Below are 17246 nucleotides of genomic sequence, written 5' to 3'. Positions count from 1 at the left end.
TCCTGCTGATAAACCTGCGCAAAATCACCTGTTTAAACAAAAGGCAAAGTTTCACACGGGTATGCAAGTACTCAGAAATTTCTGTTTACAATGATAAAGTGTGCTGTTGAGTTTGCACTTTTTGACATTTGCTTATTAGTCCTTGGAGACTTTGAACCGTATAAAAAGGCTCCCTAGATGACAGAAAGACACATTTTCTGCATCTCGGCAGGTATACTGTAACCATGTTGGTTTTGTCTTGGTCTTTTCTGGCTCTGCTGCTGGTGTCCTCTTCCTGGGCTGAGGTAAAAATGTACAGTCTGATATACTGGCAAGGCAGTTGAATACTGAGTCTGATTAGCTTAAGGGTGACTGTGACAACCCAATGAAAACAAAATATTTCTAAAACAATAGATTTTATTTAATTATCTAAAATTTTTTCAATTAATTGTTCATATCATTATTAATTTCCTATGGTACAATAAATATATTATTTAAACAGATAAAAAATTTGGTTTAAAAAAATGGTTTAAAATTTTTCTGAAAGATTGAAATTTGATAAAGTTTTAGAATTTCAAGTTGAACAGAGGTGATATGAACTTTGTCTTCTGTAACTATTGTTCTTTTTTTTCTATGTTGCTGTGACTGCGTACAGGAAGGTAAGATAGAATTTATATGTAGTCGTTATCGAGCTTTAAATATTTAATCACAATTTGAACATTAATATAGGAGAATTTGCATAAATATTTTCTAAATATTCCCTTTTGTGTTATTAGATCTTTAGATATAACTTGATGTATGATTACACTGAGCCCACATGCAAAAACTGCCGATGTGTGCGTTTCATGCAATGTTATGTACAATGTGCTTCACAGATGTTGCTGCCATTGAGGAGGACACATCAGAGGAACTCTCTGTGGGTGAGCTGCTGGAGAGAGCCAACAGAGAACGCAGTAAGTTTTGTAGAGCAGACACGGTTGTCTTTTCTTTTACATACCAGTTTCAAATCAGTCGATGATGATCTAACTGTGAGAATCATGCTATTATAGATTTTTCAGGAGAATTTGATTTGATTGATTGATGTTCCGACCTTTTCTGCTTGCTAAAAAGAAAAGCTTTTGAAATTCACATTCACACACATTCTGATTCACTACTTAATATTAAAAAACAATTTCTAATCCCCTATGTATTTCCAACTACCCCTAAAAACTGGGCTGACCTTGCAGCCCCTGACTTTGATGAACCAGCCCTGATCGGAGGTGACATCGCTATTAAGTCTGAAGCGGACAGAAATGCTGACCCTTGCACCTCTAGAGGCTGCCTGTGGTTGAAAAATAGTGATGGGAAAGTCTACATTCCTTACTACATTCAAAACCACTACTGTAAGTATCCAGTATTCATTCTTATTTCATTTGTGAAAGGATCAATGCCACAAAAAATTTATACACAAAACTTACTTTGATGGACTTTTACACATTAAATATCAGGGAAAAGAATAATTTCCTAGAAGGATTACTATCTTACTTTAATTAGTTAAATACATGAGTGGTGTCAGATGTGTCAAATTGTACAAAACCAAATTGAACTTGCCGAACTAACAATATATAACAATATACTATTCACAGATAGAAAAAAACTTTTTTATAAATAGATCAAATCTAAATTTTGTCATTTGTGACAAAAATAATTAAATATCGTAATTATTGCTTATTAACTCAAACCCACAAGTATGGATCCTAAAATATATAATTTTGATCAAAATCTTATGAAGATTCTTTTTATACTGTAACCGGTTGCTGTAGCAACCACATATGTACACCAATCAGCCATTACATTAGGACAGCCTGCCTAATAATGAGCTCAGGCCAATCAGGGCACGGGAAATGAATATCTGGGGAACATTAGAGTGTCTGGTACCAGGATAATAACAATAGGTTCTCTGGGCCCTTTAAGTCATGGGGTTAACTCTTTGTGTTGGAATTACTTGATATCATCAGATTCTATCAGATGCGGAGAGCTTGGAGTCCAATAGAACACACCCAGACTTGATCGTGTTCTTTGAGGCCTTACAAAAAAGTTTTTTGTAGAGTTTACAGCTGCTCTACCAGGGGATGTTTCTGCTGGATGAGAGTGTCACTGCCATAAAGGAAAAAAAAGTTTAGTTTGGTGGTGTCAAAGTAACATCCAGCTGTTACCTGCTACTGTATTTAATTCTATGGCTGATCAGTGACGTGATGTGCAGAAAGAGTCAAAGCAAGATCATAAAAACAAAATGAAAAGGTTCTTCAGTTGATATCTCACTGGTCTCATAAAACTTGACAAGCTGTAATCTGTTGACAGCCACCCGTGAGAGAGACATCATCATTCGTGGACTGCAGTCTTTCTCTTCAGTTTCCTGCATCCGTTTCAGACCCTACCAGAATGGCGATCATGAATGGTTGAGCATTGAGTCCAGGAGCGGGTAGAGATCTGACTTTCTTTATTTTCAATCAAAAGCACAATGTAATGATCTACATGGCTTCTAAAGTATTATGTACATTCATGGCTCTAAATACTCACATCTTATCCATATTGTCATCCTTCTGCTATAAATTTTATATGCAGTAGATTTTCGTGGGGCCGTACAGCCCATTCAAGTTGACATTAGAGGTAGTACACACCCCATGGAAAAATGCAGATTTTAGGAGTTATCTAAATATTGCTGACTTTTTCACAGCTGCTACTCATATGTGGGTCGTCGGGGTGGTGGTCAGACCGTGTCTCTGAGCCGACAAGGCTGTCTGTATCACAGCACCGTTCAGCATGAGCTGCTCCACGCCCTCGGCTTCAACCACGAGCAGACCCGCTCCGATAGGGACAACAGCATCAGAGTACACTGGAACAACATCATTGATGGTTATATACTTTCACTACATATGTGTTTTCTATAGGCATCAACTGTCTGATTGAGTTAAAATGATACACAGTGGGGGAAATTATGGCCGGTAAATTAGGCTAAAGAGATGTGAACACAAAAGAAAAAGAAGTGAAAAAGAACAATGGCTTATGTTGACTGGCTGAAGCTCATTTAATCGAGCAAAACATTTACACGACTGTTTTAAAAAATGTAGTAGTTTGTCATCAAAATGCAACCGTGTATGTTGCCCGATCTCCCCCACAGCTGTCATTACAGTATGTTGGTGTTTGATATGTAACTGTCAGCTTGGAATGGCTTTTACAACATACTCGCTGCCATAATCTATCTTTCTGGTCAAAACTTCTCTCTTCTCTGCAGACATGGTGCACAATTTCTATAAGATTGACACTCTGAACCAGGGAACTCCTTATGACTACAACTCTGTTATGCAATATGAGAGGTAAAGAAAACTTCTTTGTAGGCTCTCGCATTGTCTTTCACATAAGTTTAACAACCAGCTGCTATTCTTAGAAGGCCTTACAAGAATCCCAAATGCTTCAGAACTCAGTGGTTCGCTTCAAGAACTCCAGGATTTACTTCAACAGTCAGCAATGTCCTGCACTAAAGTGTTAATTAGCAAATTAACAAACAATGCCACTTTGTGAAATAGTTGGATTTTTCTGAGAGGTCAAACTTGGGAGTGTCAGGGTGCAACCAACACGAATCTGCACTGAAACATCAAAGAATGAAATCACTGGAATTAGTTTCCATGCACGTAATCAAACCCAAGCTCATCTTCATTGTATGTTTTCTGCAATGCTTTAGGTATGCCTTCTCCAAGAACAACCTCCCCACTATGGAACCTATTCCTAACAGCAATGTATCCTTTGGCAAAGCCACCCAGATGAGCAGTAATGATATTACCAGGCTGAACAGACTCTACAAGTGCTGTAAGTATAAACAACAAAAACCTTACTTACAAATATTTTATAAAACACCTAAAAAAATGTGCTACAATACACTAACAGCAAAGAAAATCATCCCTGTTATACTAACTATGTGGGGGATGAATACAAGAATTAAACAGTCTGTCTCTATCCTGGATAGATAGACCCTTACTGGTGTCAGTGATGGGGCTAAAGTCAACTGTCCTAAATATGTGCAAAGATCGACTTTAATATTCATGCACAGCTATCATGAAGGTTTAGCAATATCACTTACCCAGATTAAGATAAAATCCTCTAAAGTCTTTTAAGTTTGAGTTGCAATTATTCCAGAGACGAGCTCACCTAGAAACACAGTCTGGATGAGTACCATCCCAGTGCCATAGCAGCCAAAATAGTAACAGCAAGGCTCATCTCATTGGTCTAATTGTCTTTTTGAGCCTCAGAAAGGCTTCAGCTGAACTTCACCAGCTGTTCCTTTTCAGAATAAAAGGGGGTTTCTCTTAAGTGCTGGTATGAACAGAAGGAATGATCACTGAACAGCACTGGTATAGCGACACAGTGAGCATCAGGCCAGTTCAGTTTCCTTTTTTATAATATTCTTATTAAAAGGTTTCCCCCATTGACATGTATTTACTCTGCAGAAATTGTACCTGTGACTTTTGACCTGCCACCCTGATGACATCACAAAGTGCCTACAATGGGAAGGAGATGACAATTTGGGGCAGGTGGCAGTTTTGGCTGAAGACTCCAAAAGTTCAAGATGTTCAATGACGTCTGACTATAAGATTACAAAAAAATTAAAACGCTTGCGTTCATGAAAGCTTAAATTCATTTGCATTCCTATTCATTTCTTTCTGGGTCTGAAAAAAAGATAGGTGAAGAGTTTTAAAAAGGAGTGGAACATTTAACAATGATCTGTAAAATAACTCATTTAGATTATTTACTGCAAATTTGATTTAGATTTCTGTCATCAAGTTGTTGTCAAAATCATTAACCCCTGCTCAGTATGTATGGAATAATAAGTGAAACAATCTCTGAGTAGAAGGATCGCCAGCATAGGATAAATGCAGGTCATACTTGTTTATTTGGGTTTGCCTTGTTTGTTTTTTTTCTTTTTTCTATCTCACACTTCCACTCTTTTGCACTGTTTTTCTATTCTGTCTTTCTTCCCCAACCCGCTGCGTTTTCACCTTAATAAGTAATGTTAACAAGCACGGCACACATAGAGATCTGAGCAAAGCACACAATCAAATACCACACAGCATTGACAGCGCACATACATATGGTAGCAAGCCCATACGAACAGAAACACAAACAATGGCAGGTTCATGGAAGCATATATGCACACACACACACGGGATGCTTTTAGGAAGCATCCAGCACTCACTGCGTTAGTCTGAGCATGTCCACGCTGAGGTTTATTTCATGGAATGTGCATGGAGCTGGGTCCAGGGAGAAGAGATTCAAAATCTCCAATGAATTGAAGGATTTACAGGCGGACATTGTTTTATTACAGGAGATTCATTTATCAAAGACTGTAGCTGATGTTCTCACCACAGCACAGTTTCCTCATGTGTACTCAGCCTGTTACAACTCCAGACAAAGAGGTGTAGCCATTCTGATAAATAGAAGAGTAAATTTCACCGTAAACAACACAGTTATAGATCCAGAAGGTAGATTTCTAATAGTTAATTTATCTACTCAAAATATGAATTTATGCATTGCAAATATATATGGTCCAAATGTGGATGACCCCTCATTTTTTCACTCCTTTTTCACTTCACTCTCTGATCACTCAGATAACACACTCATCATAGGAGGGGACTTTAACATGGTTTCTGACTCAGAAGTAGACAGACTCAGTACTTCAGGAAGTCAGCGGAACTGGCAGTCCACGAATATTGTTAAACAGTATATGAATGATTTTGGTCTTTGTGATGCTTGGCGCTCCCACCACCCCACTCTTAGAGAATACACCTTCTTCTCACCGGTACACCACTCATATTCAAGAATAGATTATTTCTTAGTTAGCAGTTCCTTGATTAGTGATATTTCAGACACCAAAATCCACCCCATCACTATCAGTGATCACGCTCCAGTTTCTATCACACTGAAGAATAACAGAGTTACACCACCAGCTAGGAATTGGAGATTTAATACATCATCACTAAAAGACCCTGATTTTATTAATTATTTGAAAAGGGAATGGTCTGTATATTTAGAAAATAATGACCTGCCAGGAATGTCAGCTTGTACTCTCTAGGAAGCCGGAAAAGCAGTTATGAGAGGCAAAATAATCTCTTTTTCATCAAATAAGAAAAAGAGGGAAAGTTCAAGGATATCAGATTTAGAACTCAGGATTAAATCATTAGAAGCTGCCTACAGTGCCTCTAAAGAGGAACACAAACTAAGAAAAGCTAAACTTGAATTAAACAAAATTATTGATAAACAAACACAGTTTCTGATACAAAGACTTCGCTTGGAGAACTTTGAGCACGGCAATAAATCTGGAAGGTTCCTAGCTAACCAACTAAAGAGAAACAAAGAGAAAACAACAATCACTTCTGTTAAAGACTCAGAAGGAAATATCACCCATGACCCTGATGTAATCAACAATGCTTTTAGGGACTGCTATAAAACTCAGTTTCTTAGTAATATCAACCTTCCAAAATTACCAACCGAAAACAGGAACCTAATGTTCAGCACTATTTCTTAGCCAATAGGTTACAATATATATCAAAATGGTTTAAACCTAACCCATTAGATGAACCATGGATAAATGTAGAACAAGCATTGTGTGATAATCTGGAAATCTCTGACCTGCCACTTATTATTAGTCAAAATGTAAAATGCCACAAATGTTTCAAAAGCATTAACATCAGCACCTCTCTGACAGCCTGGTGGGAATTTCTTAAAATAACAAAGTCTTCACTTGTCCCGTGTAAGCTTACACCCATCTGGAACAATCCTGACATACTGCAAAACAAAAAAATGCTAAACTTTACTCTGTGGAAGATCAAAGGAATCAAACGTCTGGAACATATAATCCAAAATGGACATTTTATTTCATTTGATGAGCTCATATCACAACATGAGATAGGCAGCAATAAATTCCTAGAATATCAACAACTTAAGTCTATAATAACAAAGAAATATATCCTCCACCAACCAGACTTACAACTCCCCACTAGGGTAGCAGAATTTCTAAGCATCTGCACCCCAAAACTGCTATCAAAAATATATAAATTATTGTCTAAAATAGATGACACAATGTCTCTTCCATCCTCAAAATGGGAGGCAGATTTATCCATCAGTTCTAGTCATAGCTTCTGGCCACAAATATCTGAACATCTTCAGAATGACTCGAAATCCTAATTTACAGCTCATACAATACAAAATCCTTCATAGAACACACTATACAGGACAAAGGATGTTCAGGATGGGTCTAACACACTCAAACATCTGCTCACATTGCACAGACAACACACCTGATGATTATGCACACGCTTTGTGGTTCTGTGCGCCTGTCCAGAAGTTCTGGCTTGAAGTCTGTGAGGACCTATCAACATGGCTAAAGTGTAGCATCCCTGCATGCCCCACACTGTGCATACTGGGTGACTTAGACAACATCAACATAGAAATGAACTCAGCACACATGGTTCTCACAGTGTTATGTATCGCAAAGAAAACTATTCTCATGAACTGGAAAGCGAAGAACAATCTGTGTATTAACCAGTTTAGAAATGTTCTTTTAGACTATATTAGCATGGAAACAATGTCTGCCTCCTCAAAACATCAATTGGCTGAATTTCATTCTCTCTGGTCCCCGCTGATTAGCTTTATCACATAGTGGTGGTGGTGGGTTGCTGGGTGGGCCTGGGTGGTGGTGGGTCTCAGGCCCGGGCTGCTGCAACTGGTGTGACTGCGTGATTTGTTTGTTTGGGGGGTTTTTTTGGTTGTTTTTTGTAGAGGTCCTCTGGGCTGAGGAGGGGTGAGGAGGGGTGAGGAGGAGTGGGGCGGGTGGGTGCCTTCTCGGTGCACAGTAGCTCCCGGAATATGGTCGCTGCAGGCCCCGAGCCTGGTGGACATCAGGTCCTCCTGCCCTGTGGTGGGTCCCAGGTAACGTGGGTGCCTTTTGCAGCCAGTCTCTGGCTGCCCTCTCCGGGGGAGCTTCTCTCCCCCCGTCTATATCACCATACCCCTGTACACGGCATACACTCACACATGTAGGGTTTTGGGGACATGTGTGTTCTGTGGGGTGTAGTGGATGGGGCCACGTAAGTGGTCCCCTTTGGTTGCACTCTGCAGTTCCCCGCCCCTGTTTTAATTACACCTTAGACATTACTACTTATCAAACACACACACACACTTTAGGTCTTGGGGGGTGGTTGCACTGAGTGGCATCTGGTGGGCGGGGCTCTTTGGGTATGTAGGCTGCCCAGGGGGCCGTGCTCCCAGTTCTACGAGGTTGGCTGCCCCTCAATTTTAATCGCTCACTATTAGAAAATATTGAAGAGCCGGAGGGGAGAGGGGAGGGGTCTTCTTCCCACAACCCTGTTGCCTGGTTGCTGCCCGGGGCGGGAGGAGCCAGGAGGATGAATTATTCTGCTGGTTTGGGGTCTGTGGTGGCTGGGGGGCTGCTGGCCCCCTGGTGTGCCCGCTGCACCACACCCCTGCGGAGTTGGGGGAGGGAGGACGTGTGGATGTATGGGACGTGAAAGTGTGTGTGGTGATGACTGGGATGGGTCTGGGACTTGCTGTCCTCTGGCCTGCTTGTGCTGCTCCTGATGGGGGGGGGCTTGTGGCCCTATGCTTATGGGGGCTCTGTCCGGGGCCTTCCTCTGCAGTCTTCTGGGTGGATGCGTGGTTGTCCCTGCGGTGGGCTTCCTGGGTTCTGTGCTCTGTGGGGGCTGCTGGTGGCCTGGGTCTTGTGGCCCTCTCTGCCTGCATCTGACTGCTGGGGGGGCTGTGGATCGTGGCTCTGTACGCTTATACACTCATAACTAAGCACGGTTATCATGTAGGTCCTGTGCCATGGGTATTGCATGTTCACGCACACACACAAACACACACGCACACACACAAACACACACACACACACACACACACATTCATTAGCCCAGTAGCATGCTCGCTAAGCAGTTGATGTGTTACCCTGTGGTTTCAGGTCATTTATATCCACAGCTGTGTTGTATGCGATTGCTGCTACTTGTGCTTGTTTTTGTTTGTTTGTGTGTTTGTTTTTTCTCTGCTTGTCTGCTTTCAGGTGCTCCTGGTGGCGCTAAGGCTTGATTCCCCTCAGAGGCCATGGATTGTCGTCTGTTTTGTTTTTTACAGGTCTAGCAGGTGGTTGTCTGGTTTTTGTTTTTGCAAATCTGTCTGGCATAAAATGTATTCAGATTACAATTCTGCTGCCATAATGCTGGACAGGACAGGAAAAAAAAAAAAACCCTGCTCAGTATGTATGGAATAATAAGTGTAAGAATCTCTGAGTAGAAGGATTTTTACACAATCAAATCTCGTCCAAAGTTGATGGTTTTTTATTAAGGGTTGCATGGTGGTGCGGTGATAAACAGTTGATGTCAATTTTTCCAGATGACTTAATGGCATGCAGTCTACATGTTTTATATCATAGTATCAAAACTGTCATTATGCCAGTTTTGCCCAGTAAATAAGAAGAAACATCAAGTCCCCATGATACTGTCTGCTGGGTGCTTCCGCACAGTATTTCTTTGTTTGCTGTAGAACAGCAGCCAGACCACTTGGAAAAGCATTGCCTTTTCTTAAGTTGTCTGCAACAGTGGCCTGATAAAGCATCCCCAGATTTCTGAATAATCCATCCATCCATTTTCTATACCGACAGTCCGTTAATCGGGTAGCGAGTGGGCTGGAGCCTATCCCAGCAGTCATCGGGCGAAAGGCGGGGTACACCCTGGACAGGTCGCCAGTCCATCACAGGGCCACATAGAGACAGAGTTCTGAATAATCTTTATCAAAATCAAAGATTTTAACCTAACCTTTCACTGTATTTCACTGTAAAAGGAAGTATACACCCCTAAGCACAGGGTGAGACATCAACGTTACAAAGTTAAAAATACAATTGTAAATACCCACAATACTTTTTTTTTTTTTCTTAAATCATACAACAGTCGCATACAAGTTTGATATAAAAAGCAAATCAGCTCACATGAAAGTATTTATTTTGAAGACTTTAAAACAAATACGTTTCTAATAATGTTTAAAGTAATAATAATGCAAAAACAAATTTCAGATTAAACATGAATCCTGGTGATCATTAGCTGACAAGCAGGTTCAAGGACCAGTCATTCATCACAACGAAGATGATTTTCTGCATCATCATGCAGGCTACAGCTATGAATAACCTTCTTGATGGGTGATTTAATAACATTACAGCTGTGATTTTTATTTTCATGATTATTCTCAGTCTAATCTGATCTGGAAATCTGTATCATTATCTCTAATTTTTTAGTCTGTCCTCCACTTTGTCAGCAGTCAGATTGAACTGACAGTCCCTCAAAGCTTTTATCAGCTCTTCTGTTCGAGCCTCAGCTCCTCGACTTTTCCTCCACTCCGTCAATAGCTCCACTGCCGTTTCTTCTAGATCCGTAGGATGTCTTCTGGAGATGGATTCAAGATGGATTCGAGATGGAACAATGCAATCACATCCATTGCATTGTTCAGTTTAGCTGAGGGAGCCCAATGACCTTCCCGGTACCGACCTCGCCTGTCCCTGATTCCCTGCTTCGTCTGCGTCCTGGTAATTTGACCCAGCCTTCTGTCCCTGACTTTGCCTCCCCTCTCCTGATTCCTGTTTGCCGGTTTCTAAACTGTTTGTCTGTCTGCCAGCGTCTCATTAAAGCCTTGAACGTTTTACCACTGTCTTCTGAGTCCTTTGTACTGCAATTGGGTCCATGCACAGGGCAGGGACGATGCAGTCAGATGATGCGATCTGTCTTTATTTCACCAATACTTTAAGAAGAATGAATGAATGAACGTGTACTATAACTCTGTTAGCTCATAGGAGCTGTTATGTGGCTACATGTGGCTATAGGAGAGGTAAAGGAGGGATTTCTACACAGGCACTCCACTGGGACCACTTCAATGTTCTCCTCCAATAACATGTTGTAAGTCTGTAACAGAATGCTGTGATCGATCGTATCAAATGCAGCACTGAGATCCAACAGGACAAGCACAGAAACAAGTCCGCTATCAGAAGCTAACAGGAGATCATTGGTAACTTTCACCAGTGCCGTTTCTGTGCTATGATGCACTCTGAATCCTGACTGAAACTCTTCAAACAGATTATTTCTATGTAAATGATCACAAAGTTGAGCTGTAACTATTTTTCCAAGAACTTTAGACAAAAAAAGGGAGATTGGATATAGGTTGATAATTAACCAACACTTCTGAATCAAGAGTAGGTTTTTTAAGTGAAGGTTTAATTACAGCAACCTCAAAAGTCTGAGGTACATATCCTGTCAACAAAGACAGATAGATCAAATCCAATATGGAAGTGTCAATTAAAGGGGAACTCCGTTTTTTTTAAACCTAGACCTTATTATTATTATAAGCTGCCAGTAAATGACCGGGAAGAAGACACCCTTTCCACCTATAAAACTAGGCTTAAAACTTTCCTTTTTCATTAAAGCTTATAGTTAGGGATGGCTCAGGTGATCCTTAAACATCCCATAGTTAAGCTTCTATAGGCTTAGACTGCTGGGGGACCTCATCTGTTTCCCTTTCCTCACTTTGCTCTCTTTTTCCCCCTGTTTGATTTCTCAAATGATTTTATGTACACGTGACATTATTGTGGTTATTAACTTGTTTCCCTGTTCCAACAGATATCCTTTGAATGGTGTTATGGTGTTTTTCCCCCCTCTTTTCCCTCTTTTCTGTCTTCTCAAACCACAGCTGGTCGAGGCGGATGGCCACCCTTCCTGAGTCTGGTTCTGCCAGAGGTTTCTTCCTGGTTCTGGTTCTGCCAGAGGTTTCTTCCTGTTAAAGGGAGTCGTTCCTTTCCACAGTCCCTCAGGCTCAGGACAGGAGATTGGACTGATGAGAAGTTTCAGTACAACCTGTTGGTTTCCTTAGCTAGGATCTTGTTATTGAATTGGCTCTATAGGAATGAATTGGATTATTTTGAAATTAATTAATTGTATTCCATTGGATTATGATTACAATGAATTGAATTTCAATTGGCTTGAATTGGACTATATTATTTAAGTGCCTTGAGATGACAATTGTTGTAATCTGGCGCTTTATAAATAAACTGAATTGAATTGAATTGATCATGTTTTGATTTCAAACATTTGTGTGTGTAATAGTGTCCAACCCAGTGTCAGAAAACATTAAACACGCATTAATCCACAGACACAATTTTTTTCATGCTTTTGCAAATGAAAATAATTCTATACAGAAAAATATTATCACTGGATTTAGTCAAAAAAGGGCATCAGATAGGTGCTGGATCACATTTAACAAGCCACAATTGAAATGTCAATTTGTGAAGATGTACAACTCAATTCATGTTGAGAAAATCCAATACAGTCTAATGTAGAATTAAAGTTAATATTTAGGCTGTCATTTTCAGCATCTACATGAATATTAAAGTCACCCACTACAATGACTTTATCTGTACTCAGCACTAACTGTGATAAAAACTCTGAGAATTCAGACAGAAACTCAGAATAAGGGCCAGGTGGACGATACACAACAACAAACACAAGAGCTTTTTGTGATTTCCACTTTGGGTGGGAAAAACTGAGAATCAGAGATTCAAAAGAGCTAAAACTGATCTTGGGTCTAGGACTGATTAGTAACCCTGATCTGAAGATAGCTGCCACTCCTCCTCCTCTGCCTGTGGTTGGAGGAACATGAACATTTAAATAGTCAGAGGGAGTTGATTCATTAATGCTAACATGATCCTCCTGCTGCAGCCAGGTTTCTGTAAGACAAAATATATCAATATGATGATCACAGATCAAATCATTCACTAACAGAGACTTCGAAGGGAGAGATCTAATATTCAGCAAACCACATTTAATAGTTTGATGTTTTTGTTCAGTTAAAGTTTTTGTTTGAATTTTTTTTTGCACAAGAGGATTTGCTCCTTTTGTGTTTTTTGATTGGGGGGGGGGGGGGGGGCAGCATCAGGTGGGAAGCCGCAGAGAAGTGTGTAAGACTACAACTCTGCATCCTGGTCTCAACCCTGGGTTGTCATGTTTTTGGATGACTAATAAATTCGTCCATATTTCTAGAAATGAGAGCCGCTCCTTCTAAAGTGGGATGGATGCTAGAGAGTAATATAGGCATCCTTCGATCAAACTCTTTTTGACAGGTGACCTTTGACCTCTTATCGATCAATCAAATTAATATGACAGGTGACCTTTGTTTGACATCCGTTTGCTGACATCTGGGGATATGACTTTTGACCTCTTATCGATCGATCAAGCTATTTTGACGTGTGACCTTTGTTTGACATAGATCAGCCATCTGTTGAGGAGGCCTTTGACATCTAAGGAAGGGGGAGTTTAGGGCTAGGGTTAAGAATGATTACAGCTAAAGTCAGGAGGTTGTGAGAAATATATTAGTTGAATGTTTAAATAAGAGAAAGGGTTAGGGTTAATAGAAAAGGTTAAGTTGTAGAAGCGGTCAACATTTTAACAGCTTCAAAGACCGGTCCCTGTAAGGTAAAGAGGAGAAAATAATTAGATGTGTGGGGGGTATTGTTCGACCCCAGGTTTGAGGGCCAATGGGTGGACAAGGGAGGGGTTTCGAGTAAAGGATAAAAACCCTGAGACAGTCAGTGTGTAGAGAACGACTTTGGGGTGAAAGATAGCTGATTCCAGATGCCCAGGACAAGAAGCAGAGTGAGTGTAGAGGAGAACTCTACGCAGGCACTGGAGAGGATGTGTACTCTGCGGTCATTTGTGAGACTCCGGTAACGATATTTGAAGATCAGCCCTTGATACCAAATGCTCCCAAGAAAAGGATGGTGTTTCTGTGTAGAACGCAGCAACCACCGCCCGTGTCTCTACAGGAAGAATGGTCACTGGAGCCTTATGGACTGCGGGGAAGATGGGGCTATGTGTTCATGTATGAAACAGGTGACCTCTGTCTGTATCAGCTTGAAGAGGGTGGTGAGAAGCTGGGACCTCTGACTATTGTGGGTATGCTAACTTCCAACGACTGGGGAGTGTTGAAACTAGCGATACCGCGTCATATAGAAGGAGGTAAGGGCTCGGCTGAGGAGATGTTAACAGTGAAAGAAGAACCCGAAGAAATCCCAGCAGCGTCTGCAGCCAAACGTCCGAGACTGGAGAGTCCTCTGGATGATGCTGAGCTGGCCAAAACAAGGATGGTTTTCACTGCTGTGTGGCGAAAACAGGCATTACAGGCCGTTGGTTCTTCCGTGCAAGCCACCGGAAATCTAATGAGAATGAAGAGGGGGATCTTTTTGTTCTTGAGTGTTATAACTGTGTTTAAGACGCTGTTAGCAATACCTCATGCAGCCTGGGTGGAGAAGATGAATGATATAGCGGATCGAGTTTCCATATTGTTCCGCAGTTGCCAGAACTGGGGTCAGATTCTAGCAGTCAAGAAAACCCTGGCTGTGTAGACCTCCCTCCACTGAGCACCCTCCTCCTCAACCTCAATAACCACACCCCCTTCAGGTTTATAAGGACACACTCCAGCACAGGTCATACACCGATTAACATGAGGAACAGGATGAGATAGCGTCCAGAAGACATTGTGCGAGGAGATCACTGACAGCGATCTGGAGAATGCTTCTCCATCGCTATTGATGCATACAGGGAGCCCTTCTGCAACATCCACATCACCGCAGTTTGGATCACCAGACAGCGACAGATACTACCTGGAGCCGTATCACCCTCCTTCACCAGCGACTTCGTCTGAGTCTTTCTTCTCTTCCAACTCCTCCTCTTCTCTCAAGATCGAGTTCTCAAATTCGGCGCCTGATGACCGCTACTTTAAGGCTCTACCCGATAGGATCCACCGTGGCCGTAACAACGGAGGAAGCTAAATCTAACGAAATGGAGGACTCTCAGCTTCCACCAGGCCAGGGGCCCCCTGCAGACACTCAGGATGGGGGAGGAGAGGGCGAGGACAAATTTGATGGATGGGTCCCCTCTGGTTTTATCAAAGTTGTGAAAACTGCAGTGATACACCTCTTGAATGAGACCTTCAAAAAATTTAGGATTGAATCATGCTACGGGTGTAGTGTCGATCACCCTAGTTTACGCCAACATCAGTGCAAGGATGTACTCGAGGACGACTTTTTTCATGACCATTACTACACTCTGATGCGGAGACTTTATAATCAACGATTCATTGCTTCTATTCAACATCTTCTAACTGCGCGTAACATTTGTGAAGTTGATGCCAGAGTCAGGGCTGTGGCAGAAGCTTACTTGTACGAACTAACTCTGGTGAAACAAATCAACACTTCTATACACAATATGTACGAGCAGTTGATTGGAGAAGGTAGTTTTGGGGGAGTTTTTGGGGGAGTACAGAGGTTGCGTAAAGCTGTACAGGACGAAACGGGTAAGAAAGTCGCGTGCGAAAAAGTGCAAGACTTCTTATCAGAGCAAGATGCATATACTCTACATAAACCTGCAAGAATACATTTTCCGAGAAACAGAGTTTTTGTCACCAGCCCCTTAAAACAATTCCAAGCAGATCTCTGCGACATGCAGGCCTTGGTTTAGTACAATGACGGGTATAATTATCTATTAACCGTCATTGACGTGTTTTCAAAAAAGGCTTACGTTCGCGCTATGAAGAGAAAAACAGCCGCAGAGGTGGTAAAGGCTTTTGAATCTGTTTTTAGAGAAAGTGAGACCCCTAAAAAACTTCAAACTGATGCGGGGAAATAATTTTTTAACAAAAAATTTAAGGCATTATTAGAGAACCACGGAGTTGTGCATTTTGCTACGCCGAGCGAGGTAAAGGCATCTGTGATTGAGAGGTTTAACCACACGTTAAAAACCAGGATGTGGAGATATTTTACTGCTAATAACACACGTCGATACCTCGACGTCCTGCAGGCAGGATCTCGTGGAAAGTTACAACCACAGTTACCACACGAGCATCAAAATGAAGCCTGTAGAGGTGACTCTAGAAAACACCTTTAAAGTTTTTCAGAACCTGTACGGCTCTGCACGCGATCGACGCTGCAAGGACTCAAGGATAAAGTTTAAAAAAGGAGATCTTGTAAGAATATCTAAACTGCGAGGCGTGTTTGACAAGAAATATGAACAAAGTTTTACAGATGAAGTGTTTACAGTGACCGAGCAGCTTGCATCTCCCCCTGTGTACAAACTCAAAGATTTTGATGGAGAAGCTATTGAAGGTTCCTTTTACGCGGAGGAGCTTCAAAAAGTTAAACTGAATAAAGACAAGATGTATCAAGTGGAGAAGATATTAAAACGACGCAGCATCAGGGGTGTAAAACAGGTTTTTGTCCGTTGGAAAAACTGGCCTGAGAAATTCAACAGCTGGGTCAGAGCCAGTGACCTTCACGAGGTATAAGTCATCGCTACTCCTAACCCGTTACATTACACCATGAACCGAATGGTAGAGGATGAGGGCTTTTATATCACCCTGCCCTCCAACGCTAGTCTCAACGTCTTTAAGAATAATACCAGTTCCAGTTTCCGTGTGGATTTAGCCCAGCATATCGATTTGGAAGGTTCGTGGCAGGTTGCCTTGACGGAGATTTCTTATCCGTACACATGGCATAATGCCCCCAGGGACCAGGCTTTTTTTGAATGGAGGAAGCTCCTGGAAAAGTTCTACCGCCAGAATATAGGATGCGGACATTTCAAGGATTTGAATCAGCTCAAAGCCGAGATTGAGGGTCACCTTAGAAAAATAGGTTCTGATATTTATTTAGTCGTGGACACGGTGGAAAATAGACTCATATATCAGGCAGGTGCCCAGTACCACCTGCGTTTTTATCCACCACTGAGCTACATGCTAGGTGTGGAGCCTGGCAAATGGATCGTATTTGATAAAAGGAGTGCCCCTTACCCGATGGATTTAAAAGCAGGTTTCTACCAGCTTTACTGTTACAGCGATGTGGTTGCTCCTCAGATAGTCGGCGATGCTTATGCCCCGCTCTTGCGAACAGTTAGAGTAGAGGGTAAGTTTGGCGATATAATTACGCATACTTTTAATCCAGTCAACTATCTACCTGTAGCAAAGAGGCATATTGAAAACATCCACATAGAGATTAAAACGGATCAAAACACTCCGGTAAATTTTACTTATGGGAAAACCGTTGTGAGACTACACTTCCAACCCGTGATATCACAACGCGTAATGAAATGATGGTCATTCACTCTGATATCACAGAGAGAGTAAGAGGGAATTGTGAT

The 17246-nt window shown here is 41.5% G+C and overlaps 1 protein-coding gene across 1 annotated transcript; it reads left to right on the top strand.

Moving 5' to 3' along the window:
* The first annotated feature begins 209 nt into the window (after positions 1-209).
* On the top strand, positions 210-4649 carry LOC140302263 (hatching enzyme 1.2-like). Its single transcript, XM_072381101.1, has 9 exons — positions 210-284; positions 635-638; positions 855-932; positions 1206-1361; positions 2320-2440; positions 2696-2874; positions 3254-3335; positions 3701-3825; positions 4464-4649. Coding segments are annotated over exons 1-9 (807 nt in total). The 5' UTR covers positions 210-224; the 3' UTR covers positions 4466-4649.
* Positions 4650-17246: the final 12597 nt, after the last annotated feature.

This window comes from Leuresthes tenuis, unplaced genomic scaffold (genome assembly GCF_036924035.1).
Source record: "Leuresthes tenuis unplaced genomic scaffold, fLeuTen1.0.hap1 SCAF_2, whole genome shotgun sequence".
NCBI classification, from domain to species: domain Eukaryota; kingdom Metazoa; phylum Chordata; class Actinopteri; order Atheriniformes; family Atherinopsidae; genus Leuresthes; species Leuresthes tenuis.
This window is presented reverse-complemented; position numbering and strand designations above follow the sequence as displayed.

What these genes read in the sequence shown, in the direction of transcription:
- LOC140302263 (XM_072381101.1), top strand. Translation starts at nt 225, where the DNA reads ATGTTGGTTTTGTCTTGGTCTTTTCTGGCTCTGCTGCTGGTGTCCTCT. An exon ending in CTGGAACAACATCATTGATG is followed by an intron (nt 2,875 to 3,253) that starts GTTATATACTTT and finishes TCTTCTCTGCAG; the next exon opens with ACATGGTGCACAATTTCTAT. An exon ending in TCTGTTATGCAATATGAGAG is followed by an intron (nt 3,336 to 3,700) that starts GTAAAGAAAACT and finishes GCAATGCTTTAG; the next exon opens with GTATGCCTTCTCCAAGAACA.